This window comes from Candida theae (genome assembly GCF_024610275.1).
Source record: "Candida theae strain CBS 12239 chromosome Unknown scaffold99, whole genome shotgun sequence".
Lineage (NCBI taxonomy): Eukaryota > Fungi > Ascomycota > Pichiomycetes > Serinales > Debaryomycetaceae > Lodderomyces > Lodderomyces theae.
The window spans coordinates 1-26,678 of NW_026261369.1; the positions used below are offsets into that span (position 1 = coordinate 1).

Genomic DNA, 26,678 nt, shown 5'->3' on the forward strand with positions numbered 1-26,678 from the left:
GATTGTAAAAAGAAGTAGCACTAATAAGACCTACAGAAGTGGCTTTCTATTTCACTAAGGAAACAAAAAAAGTGGGACACATATTGACTTTTATGAGAGCTAAAAAGAAAAAATAGCAAAAAAGAAATTAAAGGTCCTAACCAGATTCGAACTGATGTTGTTCGGAAGTTTGACTAATTTAATCAAAACCGAAAGTGATAACCAAGCTACACTATAGGACCACTGCACCACAAAGAGTGATTTCTGCTTTAAAAGTTTTNAAAGTGATAACCAAGCTACACTATAGGACCACTGCACCACAAAGAGTGATTTCTGGTCAAAAAGTTTTTTGGTTTAATAAACTAGTATATCTTTAGTCAGATGATCAATGTTTGCACCATCCGTCATTCCCTCTATAATCACGAAGTTTCCTTCATTTCGCCTTGTTACGGTCTCAATTTCACTAAAATATATTTATAATTGCAAATCACAAAAAATGTCGTTGGGGCACTTTTAAGGATTGTTTGATGAATTCAAAATTCAGATGAAATTTGCAAGAATAATTTGACGAAAATTACAAAAAATCTAGGACTCCATCAGCGGAATTCATTAGCTAGACAAGCATCCAGCCATCCAAAAATAAGCTAGAATGCTGTTCTTAAAGCAATTCGTTCATTCACATGAACTAACTCTTTATATCTACAGTAGTCGAAGACGTATCGAGATAATGACTAGTGTAGCAATCAGTCCCCCCTCCCCTTTCAAGGAGGCATTACACCCGCTGAAATTACAGCAAGAGTCTAGTTTCCATACTAACAACTATATATACATAATCGCCAAGAAGTATACAATATAAAATCACCTATTCTGGTAGATAAGGGGTTAGTTGAATCATGTGCGGATATATAAAAATAGAAGTGTAAAAAAAAAAAACATTACGCAAATATCGTTTATGGAAAATCCTTCGTTGTCTTTTTTTTTTTTTTTTTTTTTTTTTTTTACCTTTTTTTTATTTTTTTTTTTTTTTTTTTTTTCCAACGCGTTTTCAACAAAATCACTGTCTTCATCATATCTAAGAGATTGACTACTATCGAACATGGCAGTAACAAGGGCAAATGCTAGGTTGATCAGGTTTGTGATATTTGCCGTGGTCTTAATCGGATGCGGGTATCTCCTTACCAAAGGGTCAACGTATGAGCCACCTCAAGTTAAGCAACAACAAGGGGTTGGTGCTTCCAAACTTCAACAGCAGCAACAACAACAGCAACAACAACAGACACCACCTCAAGCTGGTGCCCCGCCTTCAAAGGCTCAGCAGCAGCAACAACAGCAACAGCTTCAGAAACCGGCAGCTCAGCAGCCACCACCAGCTAAAGCCAACACTCCCGGAACTCAATCAACTGACGATTTGAAATATACACCTAAAAACATGGGCCCCGTAGCCAAAGCATTCCTTGGAGAAGACAAACAAACACCACAATACATTCCCCAAAAGAACATTGACCCAGCCACTTACACCCCCAATGACAAGATCAAGGCTGCGTTTGTTGGATTGGCACGTAATCAGGACTTGAATGGGTTCTTGGCCTCCATCAAAACCATTGAACAGCGCTTCAATAACAAGTTCCATTACGATTGGGTGTTTCTCAACGAAGTTGAGTTTAGTGAAGAGTTCAAAACGACGATTTCCAATGCTGTTAGTGGTGAGGCGAAATTTGGTTTGATCCCCGCTGAACACTGGTCGTACCCTGAATGGATCGATCAGGAGAAGGCAGCTTTGGTGAGAGAGGATATGAGGGATAGGAAGATCATTTATGGGGATTCGGCAAGTTACCGTCACATGTGTCGATTCGAGTCGGGTTTTTTCTGGAGACAGGATATCTTGAAGGATTACGAGTATTACTGGCGTGTTGATCCTGATGTCAAGTTGTTTTGTGATATCGATTACGATGTGTTCAAGTGGATGAAGGATAATGATAAACAGTATAGTTTTACCATTTCGTTACCAGAGTATAAGGAGACGATTCCAACGTTGTGGCAAACCACAAAGGAATTCATTGACAAGAATCCAAATTACCTTGCCCAGAACAATATGATGAATTGGTTGAGTGACGATGGCGGAAAGACGTACAATGGATGCCATTTCTGGTCCAATTTCGAAATTGCCAGCTTGGACTTCTGGAGAAGCGACGCGTACAAGGCATATTTCGAGTACTTGGATAAAGCAGGTGGGTTCTTTTATGAGCGTTGGGGTGATGCTCCTGTGCATTCTATCGCCGCAGCGTTGTTTTTGCCAAAGGAGAAGATCCATTTCTTTGAGGATATTGGGTATTTCCACGTCCCGTTCAATAATTGCCCAGTTGATGACAGAATTAGACAAGAGAGAAACTGTGATTGTCTTCCAAAGGATGATTTCACTTGGAAGGCTTATTCTTGTACTACAAAGTATTACAAGGTTAATAATTACAAGAGACAAAAGAACTGGGAGAAATTTACTTAGGTAAGTAGAAAGATACGCTTAACTTGCGGATACTTTGAATCAATGATATTGACAGCTTCTACATTGGGACTTTATATTTCTTGTTTTTTTTTTCTTTTTCTTTCTTTTTGTTATCACGGGGAAACCAATTGTACATGTGTATATCAAATTCAGAAAATGCTCATTCCCTTGTGCAGCCCTCAACACTTTCATCTCTACAACTTTCAACTTCATTAAACGTAGCTAGTGTTCATCGATATGGGGTATAAAAGTATGTAATATATATATATATATTTGATGAAAACAACTCTTGTTCTTTTTTTTTTTTTTTTTATTTAAAAAAAAAGTCTAAATCTGATGCAACAACTTCTTTATATTTTTAAGCTTGATCATTGTACCCATTGTAAATGGCAAATCTCGAAAACCAACTATTGTTCTTTTCTCTGTTTCCCTTGGGAACTCTAACCAACCAGTAGAGAAATACCGTTGCAATCATATTGAAAACAATAAAGGCAATAAAAATCCCAACATCGCGACCGAAATTGTGTATGGAAATATTGATGCTCTTCAAATACTGATTTGTCTTGTCCATTGGACAATATTCACAACTATCGGTAGCGTCAGGATTCGTCAAGTACCCACCAGCAATGGAAATGTAAGCTCCCATGTAGTCCTTACATTTTTGAGTTCCTGGTTGTTGAGGTGGGAAATGCAAATACTCATTTTTGGAGCAATGAATCTCGGAATTACCAACACCAATTGACAACATTGCCGAAATAAGATAGGTGAATGGGTTGCAGCGGTAAAGGAAGATCCAAAAACGAGGCATAAAGTCCTTGGTGGCAATAACACCGCAAAATGTCATGCACACGGTGATTAGGAATGAAATGATATTTGCTGCATTGTCAGCCAACTGATTGAACGAAATGCACAACTGAGCCAATGTTGAGCTATAAACAAACATCAACGTCATGGCAACCCACATCAATGCTCCACGCTGCTCAATGGCACTTCCAGCATTACGGTACATACCAACTGGGTAGTACCAAACAAAAAATGAAATGGCAGCCGCAGCAATTTGGTACGGAATTTCTGAAGTGATTTGAGCGGCAATAAACGCAAGCCAGGAAAATGTCTTTGATGGATGTTCTCTTGCCTCAAACAAGTCACGTTGAGTAACAAACATTGGGACATATTGTTGTGCCAAAGTGGTCATAACAACAAACAACAAGAAAATCGACAACATCTGATTTTGCAATCCTTGCATGGAGTTTTTCGATTTGAAGAAAGTAAATCCGTTAAACAAAGAACACAATATGGCCATGGCAAATTTGGAGTAGATATACGAGGGGGTACGCCAGTACTGTTGAAACAACCTCTTCAACACATAAAAGTATTGTGTCATAAGCGGAGCAGCATATGTCCTCCTTGCCTCCTTTTCATCACTCCACAACTTCTTTGTTGAAGGCGTGGTTGTACCGCTTGGGGCATGGCCATAACCAACAGCCCCAGTACCCATTTGTTCCAACTCATCCAATTCTCCTTGAACAGCACGGTATTCTGGTGAGTTTAGCCACACTTGGTGGAAATCCTTAACGGCAGTGGACCCAGGTGCGGCACCAATCACATGCAACATCCATTCTGCTGGATTTGCATCAGCAGGACATTTAGGAGCACCATTGCGTTCAAAGTAATCAATCAAGGTTTGGCACTGGTAACCAAAGTCACCAAAGTAAACAGTTTCACCACCACTACGAAGAAACAACAAACGATCAAACTCTTCCAACAAAATTGACGATGGCTGATGGATGGTGCACAAAATGGCTTGACCATGGTTGGCCAATTTTCTAATCAATTTACAAATTGACCATGCAGTTTGGGAATCCAATCCTGACGTGGGCTCATCCAAAAACAACAACAACTTGGGTCTGGCAACCAACTCAACCGCAATAGTCAAGCGCTTTCTTTGTTCAACATTCAAACCCTCACCTTGAACACCAACAACGGCATCAGCATATGGCTCCATTTCCATCAACTCAATAATCTTTTCCACATATTCATTCTTGTCAGCCTTTGAAACCTTGCGCGATTGTCTCAAATAAGCACTAAATCTCAATGCTTCACGCACAGTTGATGTTTCCAAATGCAAATCTTGTTGTTGTACATATCCAATCAGTCGCTGGAAGGCATTATCCAATTGGCATCCATTGACCATTCGAGAACCTGAGGTGATGACACCGACAGTCAAACGCTCGCTCAAGGCATTCAACAATGTTGTTTTACCAGCACCAGATGCTCCCATCAAAGCGGTAACTTCACCAGGTTTGACCCATCCATCAACGCCATTCAAAATGGTTCTCTCTTCACCTTTGATGTGTAGCTTGTACGTCAAATCACGCCAATGGAAAACATTTGAAGTTTGCAACAACTTGCGGTCAACATACTCATAAGAGTCAGTTTCGTCACTCAATTCAGTACTAAACTCAAATGCTTTTTGGTCCTCCATATAACCTTCCTCGTCATCTTCATAAGCCTTCATATTCTTAACGTGTCTTCTTCTAAAAACCAAAATTTCACCCTTGGATTTGGCAGCTTGACTGTATTGAACAAAGTACAAGGTGGTGAAAAACAAGAAAATGACAAACGCCAACAAGATACCAAAATTTCTCCAAGCATGTTTCCATTCGTAGGTGAAAGCAGTCTTAATGTACAAGTCACCGTCAACAAATGATGATCCTGGAAGTGCTGCAAGCGTGGCACAAACAACTGAATTACCAGACTTTGGATATCCAAACCCCAGCGGCACAAAACGAGAACATTCAAACGTACGTCCATGAAACTCATTGGCAATAAGTGCTTCATAAGCATAAGACAATGGGTTAACCCAATGGATCCACTTACACCAACCAAGCATATAGGTTACAGGGATGGCAAACCCAGTGAATGTACTCATGGCATACAACAAAAGCGATGATGGTGTCATTGCCTCTGCCAACGTCTTTGTAAATGCACCAATGGTTCTGAACAAATGAGACATCATCAACGTGGCAAGGAAGTTCATCAACAAGTAGAAAAAGAATGCACCTGGTTCACGTTTAAAATTAACCATAAAGTAAAGTGCCAAATTGAAACAACAACTACTGACAACTTTCAATGGGAAATCCGCCAATATCGAACCAATCGCATCTGCCACCGGTGGGTACAATGCGTATTCACGATGTTTTTGAACAATTGGTCTAGTTTCATAAACTGTGTAAATTTCCAATACTGACGAATAGGAGTTAAACAACAAGGCATAATACATAACGGCGGTACGATAATAAAACGATTCGGTATTTGGCTGCAAATTGTAGAAAACCGAGGCCAAGATCAAACTCATGGCAACATTTCCAAATATTGTCAAGATTGGGAAAGATGGAGCACCCTTCATTCGATCAAAGTTTCGCTTAATGATATACCGTACTTGCATAGGTAAGGACACAGTATATGGCGATTTTTTGTTTGTGTTTTTGGATTTTTTAGCTTGCATGGCTTCGAAAATCTCTTGTTTTTGATCATAATTTTCACAATTGTCCAAGTATTCATCAATCTCCTCCAACAATGCTTGTCTTTCTGGTGATCTTCTCCAATAACGGTAGAATTCCTTTGGCGTACGTGGCACAATTTTTTCAAATCCTGGTTTCACAATACGTTCTGCTGGGTTGGTGATTGAAGTAAGAAAATCTGGAGTGGTTTGTCTTGCTTCACAAACAAACCCCATTTTTTGGAAATATGTTGCTGCACGTTGACTTGAACCGAAAAAGATTTGATAGCCTTCGTACATGACAATGACTTTGTCAAACAAGTCATAGGCATCCTGTGAGCATTGGTAAATGGCAATCAATGGGGTATCGTTTAAAATCGATGCTGAAGTTTTCAAAGAACTGATAAATTCAAGAGCTGTAGCTGCATCCAACCCACGAGTTGAGTTATCCCAACACTGAATTGATGCCTGCACCAATGAAACTTCAGCAATGGATACTCTTTTACGTTCACCACCAGAAACACCTCGTACAAAATCGTTACCAATTTTGGTATTTTTTGTGTGTGACAATCCATAAGTTGCCATCACAACATCAACAAGATGCTTTGCATACAATTCACGAGAGACATCAAGAGGTCTGTTTCTTGGTGTCTTCATCAATGCGGCAAATTCCAATGTTTGTCCCACAGTCAAATAAGGGAAATGGGTTTCAGTTTCAGCACAATACACAACTTCACCTCTTAAATTTTTCTTGATTTCTTCTGGAGTGATACCATCATATGAGATTATCGAGCCATCGGCAACATTGAAACCATCGGTGTGGCCAGAAATCGTTTTGAGAAAAGTTGTACATCCGGCACCGGGTCTACCTAGTACAACTGTAACTTCACCTGGCTTAATCAATCCTTCCATTGGCTTCAAAATGTCAAAAGTGTGTTCTTCCTTTTTTGTGGTGAACTTGTCAATGACATTTCTAGCATACTTCATGACTCCATTGGATACAGTGGTTTGGTAATCAGAGTTGACCGCATCACCATAAACACGCAAGTTTTTATAAGCAACACCCAATTTTCCTGGCTTGTAATAGTCAGAGTCACTTTGGTATAATCTCCACATATTCTGCACATATCTCTTGGAACTGAAGCTGGGTGAATTTGGGTCCAAAGTGGGGTCAGTCTTGTCTAGAAAAGGGTTAACACCGTGAGGTGTTTGTGCTGTGGCATGAGACTGTTTGATGTAGCTTTCGTCAAAAAACGATTGTTGTTGAGTCGTTATAGTTTTGGCCAAATGGTGAATCTGAGCAGAAGCGGATTTGTTGAAGCCAGAATAGTATCCATAATAAGGTTGCCCTTCTGGCTTTTTGCCAGTGTAATAGCCATGGTACGGCTGACTAGCTGATTTTTGTGGCATTAGGGATGGTGATGTGTGTGGAAGCGAGAATTATATTGGATGGATGTTACCCCCTAGGGACTCTTTTAAATAGTGAAATACAACTCAATAATAAAAACGGTGTGAGGTTTGGTTGCAAAGATTTTGGGTTATAATCGTCCGATTTGCCGAGGGAGAACAAAAGAAACGCAGCTGGTATAAAATGAAATGAAATAAAATGACACGAAACGAAAAGTGGGCAACGTAATGAATGAATGGTGGTTGAGGTTGTGTTAGTAAATCAACTCTCTCTCTCTCTGTGTGTATGTGTGTGTGTATAGGGTCAGTTCTAATGGCGATGATAACACAGTAATACAGTTACTAGTAGATCTTAAATCTCTTCTTTCTTCTTTGTCAAAGTGCAAGTAGAAAATGAAAAAAAAAAATAAAATAAAAGAAATTTTGACTGTTTGTGAGGTCCGCTTTTTTTTGTATTTGGGTTTTGTTTTGGGGATGAGCTATGTGGGTGTGAGCGTTGTGTGAGTGTGAGTGTGAGTGTGTTGTCTAACTCTTGGATCTATTCTAAGTAGAATAATGGTGGTGGTTGAAGTTGAGATTTGAATACTTAGGATTTTGGCTTCTCTTTCAAATCCAAAGGAATTCAATACGGTAAGTGCTTGATGATGTTATTATATATATATATATATGATATAATATACTATGTATTGTATTCTATTGTTTCCTTGTTCAATGAATAAAACAAAATAAAATAAAATATGAATTGAATGACAAAATCAAAATCTATAATCTCTTTCACTCTGTTCTTTTGTATGTCTCAATTATTATGTATCATCATATATGTATATATACAGTAATTAATTTTATTTTTTTTTTAATTTTTTTTATACGCCCTTCACATACACAAGACAAAAAAAAAAAAATATTTACACTTCATTTTCCAGGCTTTTTATTCTTTTCTTTTCTTAAGCGTGCTATTTTTAGATTACTCTTTTCAAAGCCACTGAGCACACTCTCTCATGCACTCCAAACCAAGCAAATAGTCGTCTATTTGATCCTCATCTCCAGTCTTGCTCTACCTCAGCTCAAAATTAGGAGCATAGCAATATACACTCACACCATCTGCAAAACGTATACTGTAAAATATTTATTTGTGTGTGTCTTTATAATGAATTGTTTTTATTACTTAATTAAGTAATTTCATTATTGCATTGCCTCTCATTTAAGTAGATGTACATATATACACATTATTGTACTTTTTATTTTTTATTTTTTCTTTTTTCTTCTTTATTTTTTTTTTTTTCTTTACACCCCTCACTTTTGTATACTTATATGCAGTATACTTATCACACCTTACGATTTTAAAGTTTTCTTCTTTTCTGCAAAGTAAAATTACGCTATTTCTCATACATACTGTGACAGTAAGTGGTTGTTGAACTTACTTACGAACGTAATCTTTTTTGATAACAACGGCTCAAATACCTCAACTCACCTTCCACTTAATACGAAAGTATAACAAAAATAAACTATCCCACCATCCACGACTCTTTTTCTTTTCGTGTCCCTTTTTGTGGACAAAGCAGTACATGTGTCTATCGGTAGGCTTGGAAATTATTTTGGCCGTTGTGTGTCTTTGCAAAATCAAGCCCTTTCTAAACCATTGCCAAGACAATATTTACGTGAGGATCTCTCGATTTTGCAGCCTCTTTCTGCATCTTTTTCCACTTTTTTTTTTTTAAATGCTATTCTCTATCAACAACTTGATATTCAACCCAATGCCGTCCCTAATGTTAGTAGTTTTAATGACTTGAAAATATGTCAAAGTTTAACTCAACTTGTTTGATTGTTTTTTTTTTTGAGGAGATATCAATAACTTTTGAACTCCACCCGACAGACAAGTGTACTTGTGTATGTACGACCATTGCCAACTTGATAGAATACAAAGAACACAACTGTATTGAGCAAGAAGCTAGTGTATACTGGTAAAGGTGATTGTGTTGACTTGAATAGTCCTTACTCTTTACTCCTTACTTTGTTTCTTCGTTTCTTCTTTCTTTTTATCATCCATATTTCCGTTACACAAACTTGAATCAATATTTAAGTTTTCTTTTCTTTCTTTCTATTCTCCTTTATTGTAAAGAGGTGTAATTTTGCCACTTTATTTTCAGCACTACCCGACATCCACCAGACGAAACACACACACACACACACACACACCACCCTTCTATACAATAGCATAAAATGCTGTAACAGTGTTTTCATTTCCTTTCTCCTTTTCTTTTAGCTCTAGATTAGTGTGTTTGCCGTTGTTTAACAGAGCAAGGAATAAACGGAACAAAACGCAACCGCGCAAAAGAAATGAACGCACCAATTCTCCTTTAAGCTTAGTGTGACATCATCATACTTCTCGTCATTCCTTCTCTCGTTATATCCGTTGATTTACATCTCACCCCTCTCCACCCATACAAATTCTTTGTTACAATAAAAAAAAACGTTTTCTCTTTTTTCTTTTATTTTTTTTTTTTTTTCTTTTTGCGGGGTTCTCCTTTTGATTTTGATTTTGATTTTTTTTTTTTCTTTAGATTTGCGCAGGGAGGTGGGGGAAAGTGGGGCAACGATGCATCGGATAGCGGCGATAAATTTCTGTATTGCCGAAAATAAACAAGAATACAACCCACCTCGACTCATTTCAAATCTCCCTGAAGTCAATAGTTCTTGATTAACTCCAAGTTAATTGCAACTCACTACCACTCTGGGTAAGAAAGAGCAAAACAAAGGAACCACATGAAAAAAGCTTACACTTGGACACAGCCACTAAAAAAAAATGGTATTGTTGCATAAATGTAGTTGTTACTTTTTGACTCCGCAGGCATCGCCATTAGCATCGCCACTCTCTTGTTCTGTTTTGTTCCACTCACTCACTCACTCACTCACTCACTCTTCATAATTTCTCTTTTTTTTTTTTTTTCTTTCTCGACCTATTGTTGTCTCAACTCCCTTTAACACAGTTCCATTGTTTCCTATACTGGATGTAAGGGGAAGTGGGGAAACGGTAGGCGAGAGAGAGAATGGGGGAAATGGAAGCGGCAAAACGGGGAAAGGGGGTGTAAAGGTACTTGTAACAACGATCTATATATTGCTCATTGGAAATCAATTCAATATATCCGTTATAAGGGTGTCTTCATTACTCGAATAGGATATATACTATAGTCTCACTACTTTCAAACCAAGTGATACGACCATGAATTGGAGCAATGTGGAGAAGAGGTGGGTTTTTAATGGTTATGAGTTTTATCATCACCAAATCCATTCTCGACACAAGACACGCATACACATACAAACTTTCCAACAACACAAAAGATTAAAAGAAAGACCATGACTTCTCCGTATTTATGGGGATTGTGGAAAGTATCATAACCATAACCATAACCATTAGCTACAAAATCACTCATTTCATAATCTCCACCTCTTTTTACTTCTGCCTCTCTTTGTGGGTGTTTCCTAATTAGGCATAACTACCCCAAAAGGGGAAATAATTTTCGCTCGTATTCCATTTATTGTTTATGCAACACGCAAAAGCTAAACGACTGGAAAATTATTTTATCTACTAGCTGTAGCATTTCAAATCTCATAAGTCACAAGAGATCTAACCCAATTTGGGATTTGATACATCCATATGTGAGCCTTTTTAGCTCTTCTATTTTTCAAATTTTACCTGTCGATGAGTTCTCTACGTATTGGTTTCAAGAAAGGACAGAAACAAAGAGAAGGAAAGCAAGCAATACATTGACAAAACACAGCCCCGCCCTTCTTCAACTTGGTCCTCAACAAAATCTATGTACTGATGGGAAATGAGTATAATACATCGAGTGGAGGTAAGCCTAAAATAGAGGCGTTATGCTGGGTCAAGTCTGAGGTCATAACCCCACCAAACAAACAGGCACCATTTACAATCACCACACCATCACTATGGCCACACTCACCACACACAAGCACACACAATATATATATATATATATCTGCCTCTCTTTTATTCACTAATTTGTGACGTGGAGAATTCCTAGCTTGCACTTTCGCATCTTTGCATTTTCGTATAGGGGCTTGATCTACAGGAATTTACGGTCACAGGATGCTACATACAATAGCAGCAAATGTTCACAACATCTGCTCTCTAAAGTTAGCGTTTGCTGATGTTGCAGCAGCTGTCTTTAATTCTTTGACTTCTGAATTTGGCCAAATTTATGGTTTGTATACCTAAATCAATCTGAATATAAAAGGAGGAACAGTTATGTGACATAGCAGAAATGTCCTCTAGTTGTGTTTTAAAATATTTTTTGGCAGCCATTTGGGTATATCTTATAATCTACTGCTATAACTCTTGATAATAAAGGCTGCAAGATTATAATATTATAGCTGAATGTGTACTCACAGAACAAAAGCTTTTCAAAAACAAGCGCAAATGGTTTAGTGGTAAAATCCAACGTTGCCATCGTTGGGCCCCCGGTTCGATTCCGGGTTTGCGCATTTATTTTTTGAATTTTAACTTTCTTTATTGCTTCTGGTCTCCTTCTCATTCCAAGCCAACGAGAACTAGTTGACAGTTCTGTCTGTGAGGTTATATTGGTTACTTTTTGGTGCCCCTATTCAATTGAGTGGATATAGCGTCGACGTGGAATTTTTTTTTTTTTTTTTTTTTGTTTTCCCTTGTTTGCTTTTTTTTTTTTTTTTTTTTGCAACAATTTCGCTTCAAAACAGGGTAAACACAAACAGGCGTAAACTATTGATCATAAAAATGGAAAGCTAAATAAATTTAACCGAATTCTTCTCCTTACAGGAATGATTCACAAACAAAACTGTAAATATAAAATTGTCACGACCGAAAAACTATAAAAAGCTATCAAATAAAAATGTATACCGAAAATTAAACAAACTTTGAACAAAGTTCAAAACCGAAAGAAAAGAAGAAAAGCAAAAAAAAAAAACCAACTTTCAAACCGAAAAAAAAAGATCAATCCTTGTCTTTTGTCACTTTACTAAAGCAACATGATGGCAATTGCCAAAGAAACAGCTCCAACGGAATAACCAATCGTGGCACCTACTGCAACAAAGGCGGAAATCTCAGGTGGATTCGACTCTGATGTCGAGGATTCACTCGACTGCAAAATTGAAACAGTCTCGAATGACGGATTGAGATCATTTGTCGCCTGTTGTTGTACAGAAGTTCCTCCTGTTGATACTGGATTCGGATGTGCGCCTTGTGGCACCTGACTTCCTGATCCTGGACTTGATCCTTGACCAGAAGCAGCTGGACTTGAACCTTGACCGGAAGCAGCTGGACTTGAACCTTCACCTGCTGATCCTTGACCTGAGCCTGAACTTGATCCTTGGTCTCCTGAACCTTGACCGGAAGCAGCTGGGCTTGAACCTTCACCTCCTGATCCTTGACCTGAGCCTGAACTTGATCCTTGGTCTCCTGAACCTTGACCGGAAGCAGCTGGGCTTGAACCTTCACCTCCTGATCCTTGACCTGAGCCTGAACTTGATCCTTGGTCTCCTGAACCTTGACCGGAAGCAGCTGGGCTTGAACCTTCACCTCCTGATCCTTGACCTGAGCCTGAACTTGATCCTTGGTCTCCTGAACCTTGACCGGAAGCAGCTGGGCTTGAACCTTCACCTCCTGATCCTTGACCTGAGCCTGAACTTGATCCTTGGTCTCCTGAACCTTGACCGGAAGCAGCTGGGCTTGAACCTTCACCTCCTGATCCTTGACCTGAGCCTGATCTTGATCCCTGGGCTTCTGATCCCTGAGCTCCTACTACTTGGCCTCCTGATCTTTGACCGGAAGCAGCTGGACTTGAACCTTGACCGGAAGCAAGACTTGCAGATCCTGCACCGTTTTCAGTACTAATAGTAGACCCGTTACCTGATGCACTACCACCACCCGAATTATGTTCAAGCTCATTTTCCGATATTCCATTTCCATTAGCCGTAGAGGTAGTCGCTGCTCCTGTTAACGGGCAATAAGTTGTGTAGACAGTATTACCTTTAGTAACAACGGTCACTCCAGTAGTCTTGGTGATAGTAGAGCAACCACTTTCGGAACAAGATGCCACAGTAATAATGGTAGTAGAACCTGGTCCGCTTCCACTTCCATTTCCATTTCCAGCTCCATTACCATTACCAGATCCATTTCCGTTTCCATTACCAGCTCCATTTCCATTTCCATTACCACTTCCATTACCACTTCCATTACCACTTCCATTACCACTTCCATTGCCATTACCACTTCCATTACCAGATCCATTACCAGCTCCATTTCCATTACCACTTCCATTACCACTTCCATTACCAGATCCATTACCACTTCCATTGCCATTACCACTTCCATTACCACTTCCATTACCAGATCCATTACCAGCTCCATTTCCATTACCACTTCCATTACCACCTCCATTTCCAGCTCCACTTCCATTGCCATTACCACTTCCATTTCCAGCTCCACTTCCATTGCCATTACCACTTCCATTACCAGATCCATTACCACTTCCATTGCCATTACCACTTCCATTGCCATTGCCACTTCCAGCTCCATTGCCTTTGCCGCTAGTTGGTGTCGAAGTCGTCGTCGTTGTTGTCAATGGACAGTATGTAGTGTAGACAGTAGTGCCCTCAGTGATGACGGTTAACCCGGTAGTTTCAGTTATGGTTGAACAAATGTCATGCGAACAGGAAGTAACCGTTATAACAGTAGTAGAGCCAATCGTCGATGTTTCAACCACTCCACTACCGGATGGAACAGACGAAGTAGGTGGATAAGACGAAGCTGAGTTTGATGTTGGCACAGAAGAACTTGGTGGTGGTGTTGAACTAGATGGTGGTTCCGATGAGCTTGGGGGTGCAGAACTGGATGGTGGCTCTGATGAGCTTGGGGGTGCAGATGAAGAAGGTGGTTCAGATGAAGAAGGTGGCTCAGAACTTGATGGTTCAGATGAAGAAGGTGGTTCAGATGAAGAAGGTGGTTCAGATGAAGATGGAGGTTCAGAGCTTGGTGGCTCAGAACTTGGTGGTTCAGATGAAGAAGGTGGCTCAGAACTTGGTGGTTCAGATGAAGAAGGTGGTTCAGATGAAGATGGAGGTTCAGAGCTTGGTGGCTCAGAACTTGGTGGTTCAGATGAAGAAGGTGGTTCAGAACTTGGTGGTTCAGATGAAGAAGGTGGTTCAGATGAAGATGGAGGCTCAGAGCTTGGTGGCTCAGAACTTGGTGGTTCAGATGAAGAAGGTGGCTCAGAACTTGGTGGTTCAGATGAAGAAGGTGGTTCAGATGAAGATGGAGGTTCAGAGCTTGGAGGCTCAGAGCTTGGTGGTTCAGATGAAGATGGAGGTTCAGAGCTTGGTGGTTCAGAACTTGGTGGTTCAGAACTTGGTGGAGTGGAACTTGGTGGAGTGGAACTTGGTGGAGGGGGAGGGGGGCAGCTACAATCCCAACAAAATTGTTTGATTCCACGGTGCTTAGTGGTGCAGCTATTCAACAAATCAACCATCGACTGATAGCTTCTTTTATCAAATTGTTCCAAATCATTTACATCGTAATTATCAGCATCCCTCTTCCGAAACACCAATTGCTGATTGAAATATGTCATTGGATCATACTGTTGAACTGCACCATTCCAAGCTTGAGTTGTGTAATAACAGTACGGTTGTCCGAAAACTTGATTAAGGGCTGCCCCGCCAGTACCCAACTGATTGAATCTAAACCAAACTCGGAATGCATCCGGAGTACAGCATTTACCATTCTTTATTTGTGGTCGGATTTGAATTTTGGCAGACCATTGGAATGGGTTGGTGATGGTATTAGGTATCCCAGATGAATAAAGCGTCGAATCAGCAGTTCCTGTGCCAGCTACGTAGACTTGTGCAATATTTTGAAGAAAATTGTTGTACAATTGGTCATACTTGTCTGCTTGGTAATTGATATAGACACTGTAGCTAGCATCTATATTCCTGTCTGCTTCTGATACAACAAAAGCTGCATTGAATGTGGGATTATAGTAGGTAGCAGGCGCTGAAGAGTCAACGTACAACTTGTCTGCCTGACAAACGGGTGGTGGCAAGAATAGGGTGTTGTCCTTGTAAGACGAGGGAAAAAAAACCAGCGAGGCTTGCACCCCCAACACAAATAGGGCTAGAAATAACCTCATGGGGACAAAGTTTTCACAAATGTAGTGCTAAAAACATTCCAGAATATTGATGCTGATATTGCACCGTGGTATCCCTTTATATATGTGCATTTGAATCGATCTTGAAAAACGATATTGATACTGAGAAATGTACTACCCCCCCTTATACAATTAGCAATGCACAAGGGGGACTCCCCCCCTCCCGCTCACGCCTGTACAAACAGCAGCAAATTGTCTATAAAAGCTAGCAAGAATTGGCTCTGTCGTAAACCGTAGTCATGCGAGACAAGTTAAATCCACCAAATAAACCAGGATACTTCATGCCCGGCAATAACTACTAGATAAATGACCAGCAGTAGTGCTCATTATGAATCTCTAAAGGTGCAAATCCCAAAACAAGGGACTTTTGCAAACGTTCTTCCAGAAGTGTTCTTGTGAATTGTACTGTTGTATGGATAATTTCATTTTAGTAGGGTGGGTTAGTTTGTAGCAATATCTGATTTGGATCGGCTCTATTGCTGCAAATTAAACTTTTTTTCTCTTTGTGAGTTGAAAATTTTCTTGGTATTTTGTCCGCTTAATACAGCTAAAAACTTTAAAAAAACTTTCGCTAGCCTGAAACACGAATACGGGGCTTATTACAGAATAGTGTATACCATTGTAACATCAAGGACAGCCAGTACAGTTTTGAAAGGAATCATTTGGTTGAATCACATAAGAGGAACTTGATTGTGAGTGCACCAAGGCTTTATTGCAACAAAGTAAAAAAAAAAAAAAAAAAAGAAAAAAAAAAGAGAGGCAGTTTGTATCCCTTTGAAACAGATATGGTGTGCCAAGAAAATTACCACTAAAGAAAAAAAAAAGTTACTGCTAGCGAGATAGGGTAGGGAGTTTGAGATACCAACAGACGTTACGTAGACCATAAATATACGCCGATCTTATCAATGAATCAATAGCGCACGTTTGGGTCTAAATGTTCAAACGAGTTGTACACTGAATGCAATCAATGGACAATTGAGGTTGCATTAGCATATACAGTAATGCAGCCATTAATCACCCAAACCATTCAGGTCGGGTCCGGTTAATTCAGAGAGAAAAACAGAATCGTCCGTTAAAGACACAGTAAAGTAGCCCAGTGAATAGACGATTAGGTTCTCTTAGAGTCTTAAGGACATTCAATAATGCTCAAAGTAGATCAACCGTATATGTTGTCTGGTAAGCTTTTGTGTTTCGACCAAATCACGTAACATTCTGCTGGGTTTGTGTCACTTGCATTGCCACACTTCAAGGAGAGAGGAGAGTAGATGAAAAGGCGGGAGTACAGAGCAAACCATTAGTGTTGTACCGAAAATCCTTTCATACTGCATACGTATATGTACTTCAGCCAATTAATTATATATTGATAAACATCATGGCTTTTTTTTGACCCAATACAACAGGGGAGGTTTTTTTTCCAAGGAGTGATTAAAAAGGAAGCATGTTTGGGGGGTAAAACCAACGCACCTTTTGGTTATGCTAAGGTAATAAAGGAGGTCATAAGCAAGCCACATTTGTATTCAAAAGCGAGTTCTTGGTGTTGTTGAGCCACGGCGATGTTATCAACTTCGGTCTTGGTCTATTTCCTCACTACCAAAAGCGAGTTGTAGTGTGGAAATGTGAATACAAATCCAAATTTTATCCCAATTTCTCAATGTGGTCTTAAAACGTCTGTTAACTAACAATCAATTCAAATTGCTATTCTAATTTGTTTTGTTTTGCTTTGGTATTTGTACAGACGAAAAATATTATTGATCAGTTATTAAAAAGGAACTACATATACTATATATGGTCTTCGCCCTCCTCGTCATCATTTTCATCACTGGAATCTACCTCACTCACATCATCACCATCGTCATCATCGTCATCATCATCATCATCATCCCCCTCTTCCTCCTCTTCATCATCCCCCTCTTCATCATCCTCTTCCTCATCCTCTTCCTCCTCTTCACTAGACTCATCATCATTTCCAAAAAATTCGTCCAAGCTTTGCAACTTATACGACTTTGCAGCTTGCTCTGGTCGACTGACACTACCATTATTAAACTGATTGGAGGAAAAAGACAGTGGATTCACAGGACTAGGCGATTTTGAGCGTTCAGTAAACGCACTCGATGCGTTTGACAACTTATTGTACTGTATTGGAGCTTCCTTTCTAATCAGCGACGCAGGCAACTGAGAAGGATCTGAATTCCATTCCAAAACTTTGAAATACAGTCCTATCGCATTGAACTTGTTACCAGCTGCCATATCGCTGACCAATGGAGTTTGTTTGGGGACCTGCAAAATCAACGAAGCCAATGGCGCTCTATCAACACCAGAGTGTAGCAACACACTAAACATCCTAGCTCGATCTCTTGTATCGTACGAAGGATCGTATTTCGCTAAATGCAACGTATGCTCAAACATTTTGAATTCGATCGAGCTTTGCAATTTGGAATTGATCATCTGCTTGTCTTTGTCCGAGTCTCCATGTTCTCCAGTTAGTCTGCTCATCTCAAATGCCACTATCTTACTTGCCAATACCAACAATTGGTATCGAACGCAGGCGGCTTGCCTTGCAAAAGACCCAAGCGCTTTCCTTAAAACATCCGGACCAATACTATTTTCTGCTAGAGCAGTATACTCACCGATTGTCCATATAATGGATGCCTTCGCATCATTTTCCAAATCCAATGCGTCATTGTTCAAGTAATCTGCTAATTGATTGAGGGTTGTTTTAATCTCAATTGTCTTGCGGTCACCGTTTGTATCACACTTTTGTTGAACTATGTACCGAACAACTGTTAAAACTTCATTTAGAACCTCCCCTTTCAAAATCGTAATGTTTGCCAAACTCCAGCGCAAGATCTTCTCACTCCACTCTTGTGAGATTTGAGAGCATCTTGCCATGACCCTTATGGATTCCTTCGCCACACCTTTCCGCATCGAGTGCAACGAGTAGTACTTGAGTTCCTCGTAAATATACTTGAAATTTGCTTCGTTGGAGATCAAGCCCAAAATGCTGATTTTCGAAGTCGCTATATTTAAAGAATCGTCAGGCGATACGTAAAACAGTCTGAACTTGTTCGCAAATAGGTACTTATTGTCTAGGCAGATGCGCTCAATGACTTGTAAGGCATACATCCTGGTTTGTGTGTCATTCGTTGCCGATGAAATGCCAACAAGAATTGCGTCCAAATTGGTCAAATGTGTTGGCGCTAAGAGGTAAATTGCTCTCACGACACTGAGAACAACCATGTCTGAAATAGATTGCATCAAGGGCTTCAATGATTGAACAAATAAAATCAAATCTGGATCAACGCTTTCCCCCGATGGTTTGGCAATGAATTTTCGACAATATATCGTAAGGACATCAATGGCATAAACCTGCGCCCACTCGTCGAGCTTTATCAACAAAGAGCAGATTCTTCTGTAATTTCCATGAATGAACTTCCATTTCTGTGACTCGTTGCGTACTTTTGAAGAAATTTTGTTGTACGCTTTAATAGCCGCTGAGACAACAACAGCTTCACTGTCGGCCAACAAATTCCCCAAAAGATCAAAAAGCTGTTTTTTAGATTTACCAGATATTGCATATACTTTTCCTATTGCCATAGCACTTGCAGCACGAACCAGTGGCGACGGATCTGTTGTAGTCCGCTTTAAGCTCAAGCAAAGTATCGGTATAATCGAGCGAATCTTAATTCCTGCCAAAGACCTGATTGCATTGGCTCTATTCAAAGGGACCTTATCATTAAGTGTTTTCTGTATGGAATTGATCGATAGTAATGCCGCATCTGCTTGAACGTTTGCATACTTTGTCAAATAAATAAACACCATTTGCTTGATTTTTGTATTTTCATTGGTGACATTCTTCACCACATCTGCAAAGTACGGTATGGCATCTTCTCCTCTCGCAATTAGTCCAAGGACACATTTCATACCATTCAGAATGTCCCTATTTGATCTGGAGTTGAGAAGTGCAGAAATCTCTTGAGGACGTGAAACACTTTGTGTATCAATGAGTCTTGCAGATGCTGACATTGCCGCTTCAAGTGACAAGTCCTTGGCGGACTCTATCATAGAAGTAATTTTCGACAATGAATCATTCATTTAGGTGACTCGTGAGTAGTATGTGTGGTTTTGTTTAAGCAAGGGTAGGGTGGTTTTAACCACTTATTTTTTTACAGGTTTTTTTTTTTTTTTTATTTTTATTTTTTTTCAACTGGTGCTACCAGCTACAAAATCGGTTAACCGCGATATCAATTGTAGACGTAAACGATTTTCTATACAGAAATATCTATCGATCTATCTACTTGTGTTTCCTTTTACTTAATTTGTTCGCAGCAGCTTTCAATCTTTTCCCTGTACTCAACTCCTTGCGAGTCTGGATATACTCTTGGGAGAAAAATTCGCCAATGGTTGATTGTGTACCTTCAGCTTTCTTCTTGTTCAAATCTCTAACCAACGGTACCATCACCTCATCCACTTTCTCTTGTGACCAGTTCACGTTGTACATTAGAAATGCTCTAATTTGATCCAAGTTCGGAATGCCCCATTTGAACTCACTTTTGTCTGAATCGACCTCGGGATGTTGATATGCTTCAAAGATTACTTTATCAGGAAAATTATCTGGTAGAAACAACTTCCCATTCTTGATTCGATTAGTTAAAGTTTTCTGCAATGGCGTCAAAGAGGTTTGGTCCAATTGCAAAGTCTTTGTTTTTTCATCAAACCAGCTTTTGAACCCCTTCAAACTGCCGAATTCTGCAAGTATTTCTACCGCCAACACGGGGCCGATTCCTTTAATTCCTTGAGTGTAATCGCTTCCTAATAATATGGCCAATTCAATCAAATTTTCTCTACTCAAGCCAATCTTGTTCTCGATATCGTCTTTGAGATAGCACTCAACAAATTGCTTTTGATTGAACATGTTTTTGTATATCCTGTCCCCACCAAAAAGAAAACAATCACTATCGTCTGTTATTATGCCGTCGACTAATCCAATTTTGAAAAGTTCAGCACATTGTGCTTCCGCCTCCATAGGTGCTGTTATGTATGGTATTCCAAACCTCCTTAGTAGTTCCTGCACATCACTGATCATATTCTCTGTAACCTCATCCGAATCTCTTTTGGCTTTCTGAAGCTTCTCCTGTAGTAACTGTTCCTCCGTGATTCTCGTCTCTATTGATGATATGGGAAATTCGTGAGACTGTTTAATTTGGCTCCTCAATTTTTCATGATCGGCTTCTTCACTTTGTAATTGCTGTACGAGTAGCCCCTCGTCATCTTCCTCAAAATCGTAGTCAATCACCACAGGTCGCCTGTGTTCCTTTTCCGACACTACCCCGACATCAGTATTCTGTTTGTGACCATTGTTCTCAGCAGAAGGAGCATTTTCCGGAAGCTCAACAGTATCATTACGCATCGACTCAATCTCATCGTTGTTCTCAAAAAGCTCTTTGGCTTGATACCATGGTATCAAACCGGCTTCTTCATCTTCCTTATAGCTCTTAGTTTCAAGTCCGGTACTGGGCACAAACTTCTCATTGTGAGGATTCAACGTTTGGTTAACTTCAGTTTGGAACCATTCGGGTAATCGCCTTTGCCCTTCAGTAGAAGGATAAATTGTTTTTGGCGAGTGTGTGGTTTCCATGTCCGAAGAGTCACTTCCCTCTTCTCTATGCAGACTATCTGCAACTGACTGCTTGAGCACACTTTCATTTCCGAAAGAAGATTTTGAGGTACGATAAACGTCCCGTTTGTCATTGGTTGTTGCAATGTCCTGCTTATTTGAGGCATCTCTTGCTGAGCCTCCATTAGCTTCGGCTAGTCTTGAATTTACCTTTCCTGCCTTGTAATCTTGTGAATCAATTAAGAGGGAGCTTTGCAAGTCACTTTTGGTTGTTGCCTCGAGGGGAGCTTCCAGCTTTCGATCCGACGCCCCTTTATTCCAATCAGTAGTATCAGTAAACAACATCGAGGATTGTAAATCTAATCTAGCATCTCTAGCTTCTTGCTCTTTCAATTCAAAATAATCTTTTTTACTCTCTTCCACTGCTTTCTTCAATTGCTCGTTGTAAGAAGTTTGCACGGCGGTGAAGTTTCCTTTTGAAGAATCACCATGCTCATACTGCTCATAAATTGATTTAATCAAAGCTTCCTGATTTCTTTTCTCGTCCTCAGTTTCTCCAGAATCGTCCAAAATCACATCTTCAAAGTCCAGATCGTTCTCTTCAGCATCATTTCTTTGCTTGGGACTTTTGTCCAATGGCTCCCGATAATCAGCGTACGGTGCTGTGGTCAACGATTGGTCACCCCCTTCAAGGGACAAAGTCCAACCATCCTCGTTTTTAATCAACGCATATTTCCTGTCTCTCTCTCCAGCAACCCGCCTATCAATTGTATCCTCATCGTTCATCCCAGTCACATTCATAAGCTTCTGTGTATAAAAATTTCGTTTTTGAACTTGTTGAATTTGAAATTTGGAAAAATCCATCAGGTTGGGGAACAACTCTTGAAGCTGTTCTTTTCTATATCCCATTCTCAATCTTGACTTTAGTCGGAGATGGTTCAAAATCATGTACTGTGTCGAAATGGGTAAATTAGCAAACTCTTTTGATTTGGGGTCAACTTGATTTATGTTGATCCCATCCACATGATCAAAGTCATCCCACATTTCAGCATTGCCGTCATCAGGCATAATCCTTTGGTCATATCGAGAGACCCTGAATTCGTCCAAGTCTGGAAGATGGTACTCGTCAGCTTTTCTAAACTTGATCGACTTTGGACGTTCCTTAGGTTGTTCTTCAACCACAGGCTTGTTCATCGGCAAATCATCAAAGTAAATCACATCATCGTCATCATCGTCATCGGCACTTGCTGCTTTTGTTTTTAGAGCTGGTCGTTTGTCTATCAACTCTTCCGCTTGACGTTGTAACTGAATAGCCAACAATTTTTGAGCAGTTTCTCGAGTTGATTCAGAGTTATGCTGCCTTCGATTCTTTCGTTCGTTGATCGTTTGTCTTTTCAAAACAGGGACTCCTCCATCAAACACAAATACCGGTTGAATTCCGAAATATAGTAGTTTACATATCCTTCTGAAAAACCCAACTATGTGAGATTGGGGCAATGCATTTCCGTCCTTGTCACGTACTGCTTTTAAAAACTGGTAGATCCAAATGGACGCGTCAACGGCAAGCTTCTTGCGCGACAATGCTTCTAATCTGACTGGTCGAGCCAGGGGACCCACTATATCCCATAGTGATTGAACACCCATTGTTTGTAGTGGTGCCTGTAGTTTGTGTGATGGCAATTGGAACTGGGTGCGCAATGACTGAGAAATAGCTTTTGAAAAGTGTCACAAAAGCAATCGTACGGGCATCACTACAATTGGTGCTCTCGATTGTGAAGATCAACAGACCATGCTCAGTCAATAGAGCAAACACCTTTATAGTAATTATGGGTATGTATATGTACTGCGAATTTTGGTACTGCGTAATGTGGGTTTCTTTCGTGGTCCTCACATCGGACCCAAAACCCAAAACCCAAAACTCATATAGTATGGAGAGATTACTTCATAACATGCTTTTCAAACATTGCTTCAATGCCAGAATACTCCAATCTACATATTTTGCCTCGCCGTTCAATGCAAAACAACATTGTTAGTCCTCTTGAGCTTGGCGTCCACCAAAACAAACGCATCTTTCTTTCCTACTCTCACGACCCCCACCTCCCCCACATTGCGTACAGAAGCAAGAAGAAAAAAAAAAAAAAAGGGTCAATCCTTCCCTCGGATCGATCCGTACTCCATTTTTTCGCACAGACAAGTGATCCGACTATCAAATTCTTACACGAAATGGCGTTTATTTCCTAATTGGGAACGGGAGTTTTCTTGGAAATATTTCCAATCGCCGACTATAAAAAGTGGCACGATAAACCTCAATCTACAAAAGATTAGCGAAAGACTATACAAGCTCAAACCACGAGTACACCACTCCCCCGCCTGCAATGTCTAAAGAATTTATGAGATTTCCTTCGAGGAGATCCACAGTGTACTCCCACAAGGGAATGGTTGCCTCAACACAACCTTTGGCAAATTCAGCTGGTTTGAGGATCCTTGATATGGGTGGGAATAGTGTAGACGCTGCAATTGCTGTGTCGGCAGCGTTGTGTGTTACAGAGCCTGGTTCGACCGGGATTGGTGGAGACTCATTTGCATTATTCCATTCCAAGGGCCGAGTATTTGGCTTAAATGGGTGTGGTAGAGCAGCCAAAAATGTTACTCCACAAGATGTTTGGGACGAGCACAATAATGGAAAGCCAATGTCAAGAATCCCCTACACATCAGTATTTTCTGTCACCGTCCCCGGTGCAATCAGCGGGTGGTACCAAGCTTTCACCAAATGGGGGTCAGGAAAGGTCACATTCAAGGATATTTTGCAACCTGCAATCACTTTGGCAAGAGACGGGTTTCCTGTGTCTGAACTCTCCGCTCTTAGTTGGAGACATTCTATCCCAAAATTGAAAGCTCAGAATGAAGGTGTAGCTGAGAATCCTTTCATACTAGAGGGGGGAAGAGGACCCGAGGAAGGTGAATATGTCAAAAACTTACCATTTGCAAAATGCCTTGAATTGATTGCAGAGGGCGGAGAGAAGGCGTTTTATGAGGGTCCCATTGCTGAGGCTATTGTCGAAACTACATCAAAGAGAAACCACAAACTTAGCTTGGAGGACTTCAAAAATCACACATCTACAATTGTTGAACCGATAAAGTTGAGCTTCCAAGATCATTACGTCTGGGAGATCCCACCAAATGGCCACGGGTTGGTTGCATTGTTGGCTCTTGGGTTAATTCAAGAACTACACAATGAAGGAAAAATTAATTTGTACGCATTGAAACATAATTCTACGGAATACTTGCATATATTGATTGAGGCGTGTAAATTGGGATTTCATGACTCAGACGAGTACGTCACGGACCCCGCGTTCAAGGAGATCCCAATCAAAGATTTGTTGCATCATCAATATTTGAAATCAAGAGCAAAATTATTCGATCCATCCAGGATTATTGATGGTGAAACTATGACGCATGGTGTGCCGGACCCAAAGTACAGATCGGACACAGTTTATTTCTCAGTGACTGACTCAAATGGGGACGCGTGCTCATTCATAAACTCGGTTTACGAAGGGTTTGGATCAGGGATCTTGGTGGAGAAGTTTGGGTTTTGTTTGCAAAACAGGGGAAGCAACTTCAATTTGACACCAGGGTTGTCCAATTGCTTAGAAGGCGGAAAGAGACCTTATCACACTATTATACCAGGAATGATCACCAACAAGGACGACTCATTGTATGCTGCTTTTGGCAATATGGGAGGATTTGCTCAACCAGTGTGTCACGTGCAACACGTTTTGAATATGATTGTCTTTGGCATGACACCTCAGCAGCTGCTTGACTCTCCAAGGTTTTCCTTGGACTCAGATCACGATCATTTGAAGGACAGAGGTAGAGGAGCTGACGGTCCTGTTAAAACCCCAATTACAGTCGTAAAGATTGAAGAAGGAGTTGGAGAGAAGGTCATCAATGAGTTACGTGCTTTGGGTCACACTGTTGATGTATTGAGTGGATACTCACGTCAAATCGTTGGACGGGGCCAGATTATCAAAAACGAATCAAAGGATGGACAGTTGATATTTGCGGGTGGTAGTGACATGAGAGGAGATGGTGCGGTAGTACCATTTGTATAGTTCGTACTACTTCAAATCAATACTAAAATACGATAACTCATGAATTTGGTACATTGTAAATTACTGAGAGCTTCTTCTTGCATCCTCTTCGATATCCTTTTGTCTTTTCAAAACAGTGGCAACACAGACAAGTACCAATGCATCTTGATGCATTGAAAGAACACTTTCGTAGTCAACATTGGGGTCGGGATTATACAAGTCGTCTATCTTTACCTCACCATACCCTAATTTGAAGTAAGATTCGGCTTCTCCTAATATGGCAGTACACCGCTCACCGTAGTATTCTGGCTTGGGCAATCTTGCTTTCGGATTAAGCTTCATTTTGAAAAGGGATTTCAAATACGGATTTGTCTTTTCCTTATCCAACTTGTCTGTGCGTCCATCCCAACTGTCCACCAAAGAAGGTTGTCCCCGTCTTAGTATGGAATGTTTGTATCCAAATTTTACTTGAAAGTACGTTTTAAACTTCGTTCGATAACTTTCATCTATCCATCTATGCACCTCCCCTTTATAGACGTAATCACAAATAGGCAATGTAGAATGAGCAAACATTACAATCTGAAAATTAGCCTTGGAAGAAAGCAGGTCAGGGGTGAAATCGAAAACATAGGTATTGTACCCTACATGGTATTTCTTCCTCACTTGACAATAAATGTAGAAATCTTTGTCAATGTCAAATTTGCCGGTTTGGTTGGGGACATACCTTCTAAACGTTAGAAATTTTGTCGTCACCGGATTTATGTGATTGACGGCTTTGAACAAAGGTATGCCAATCCCTTTACGCTGTAGGTCAACGACGTGCATATTCTGGTTGTTCTTGAAAGCATCGAATTTCTCTGCGGCATCCTTACTAACAAAGATCCTAAACCCATCTGTCCAAAGTCGGTTGTTGATGGTCACTGACCAGCCTCGAGGAGCAGCATCTTCGAAATAGACAGGTTCATCTCCTACAACTGGAGGTCGCTGAGTATACTCGGTTTCAGGGATAGTGGTGTTTGTGTATGCGGGAGGGGCTTCTGGTTTACCCATGGTGAGAATCGATTCTAGACAATATCAGATTCAATTGATGAGAACTTTTGTGACCTTGTATGAAGTAGCTGTGTCGTTCAAAACTGTGGATGCGAGGAGTTGAGTTTAGATGTGTTTCTCTTTTCTTGTTTACGAGCTTTGTTTGTGCAACTTTTTCCCTCTGATCATTCAAATCGGAGTTAGCAGTACAGCCGCATCATCGATGTCCGTCAATCAAAAACACTGAACTTACCACCACCAACATCAACAAGTTTCAACAGAGCACTACAATGGCAAGAGATGCGCGAGATGAGAGAAAGATTAGGATGTAGATGTCAATTGGACAAACAAATATAAAAAA

The 26,678-nt window shown here is 40.2% G+C and overlaps 7 protein-coding genes across 7 annotated transcripts; 2 read left to right on the forward strand and 5 right to left on the reverse strand. All coding sequences in view use genetic code 12, as the record gives it.

Annotated features, from left to right (window-relative positions):
- Positions 1-1,075: 1,075 nt before the first annotated feature.
- Positions 1,076-2,479, forward strand: KGF57_001198 (glycosyltransferase family 15 protein; the record flags this gene model as incomplete). Its single annotated transcript, XM_051750378.1, has 1 exon — positions 1,076-2,479. One exon carries the CDS (start codon positions 1,076-1,078, stop codon positions 2,477-2,479), a length of 1,404 nt encoding a protein of 467 aa, XP_051610289.1.
- A 358-nt stretch (positions 2,480-2,837) lies between these two features.
- Positions 2,838-7,391, reverse strand: KGF57_001199 (pleiotropic drug resistance family ABC transporter; the record flags this gene model as incomplete). Its single annotated transcript, XM_051750379.1, has 1 exon — positions 2,838-7,391. The coding sequence occupies one exon, from the start codon at positions 7,389-7,391 to the stop codon at positions 2,838-2,840; it is 4,554 nt and encodes a 1,517-aa protein (XP_051610290.1).
- A 5,009-nt stretch (positions 7,392-12,400) lies between these two features.
- On the reverse strand, positions 12,401-15,565 carry KGF57_001200 (uncharacterized protein; the record flags this gene model as incomplete). Its single annotated transcript, XM_051750382.1, has 1 exon — positions 12,401-15,565. The coding sequence occupies one exon, from the start codon at positions 15,563-15,565 to the stop codon at positions 12,401-12,403; it is 3,165 nt and encodes a 1,054-aa protein (XP_051610291.1).
- Positions 15,566-17,362: 1,797 nt separating this feature from the next.
- On the reverse strand, positions 17,363-19,675 carry KGF57_001201 (uncharacterized protein; the record flags this gene model as incomplete). The annotated part of the gene is made up of 1 exon (XM_051750383.1): positions 17,363-19,675. The coding sequence occupies one exon, from the start codon at positions 19,673-19,675 to the stop codon at positions 17,363-17,365; it is 2,313 nt and encodes a 770-aa protein (XP_051610292.1).
- A 199-nt stretch (positions 19,676-19,874) lies between these two features.
- Positions 19,875-22,841, reverse strand: RAD2 (ssDNA endodeoxyribonuclease; the record flags this gene model as incomplete). Its single annotated transcript, XM_051750384.1, has 1 exon — positions 19,875-22,841. The coding sequence occupies one exon, from the start codon at positions 22,839-22,841 to the stop codon at positions 19,875-19,877; it is 2,967 nt and encodes a 988-aa protein (XP_051610293.1).
- A 791-nt stretch (positions 22,842-23,632) lies between these two features.
- On the forward strand, positions 23,633-25,309 carry ECM38 (Ecm38p; the record flags this gene model as incomplete). Its single annotated transcript, XM_051750385.1, has 1 exon — positions 23,633-25,309. One exon carries the CDS (start codon positions 23,633-23,635, stop codon positions 25,307-25,309), a length of 1,677 nt encoding a protein of 558 aa, XP_051610294.1.
- A 60-nt stretch (positions 25,310-25,369) lies between these two features.
- KGF57_001204 (uncharacterized protein) lies at positions 25,370-26,338 on the reverse strand (the record flags this gene model as incomplete). Its single annotated transcript, XM_051750386.1, has 1 exon — positions 25,370-26,338. One exon carries the CDS (start codon positions 26,336-26,338, stop codon positions 25,370-25,372), a length of 969 nt encoding a protein of 322 aa, XP_051610295.1.
- Positions 26,339-26,678: the final 340 nt, after the last annotated feature.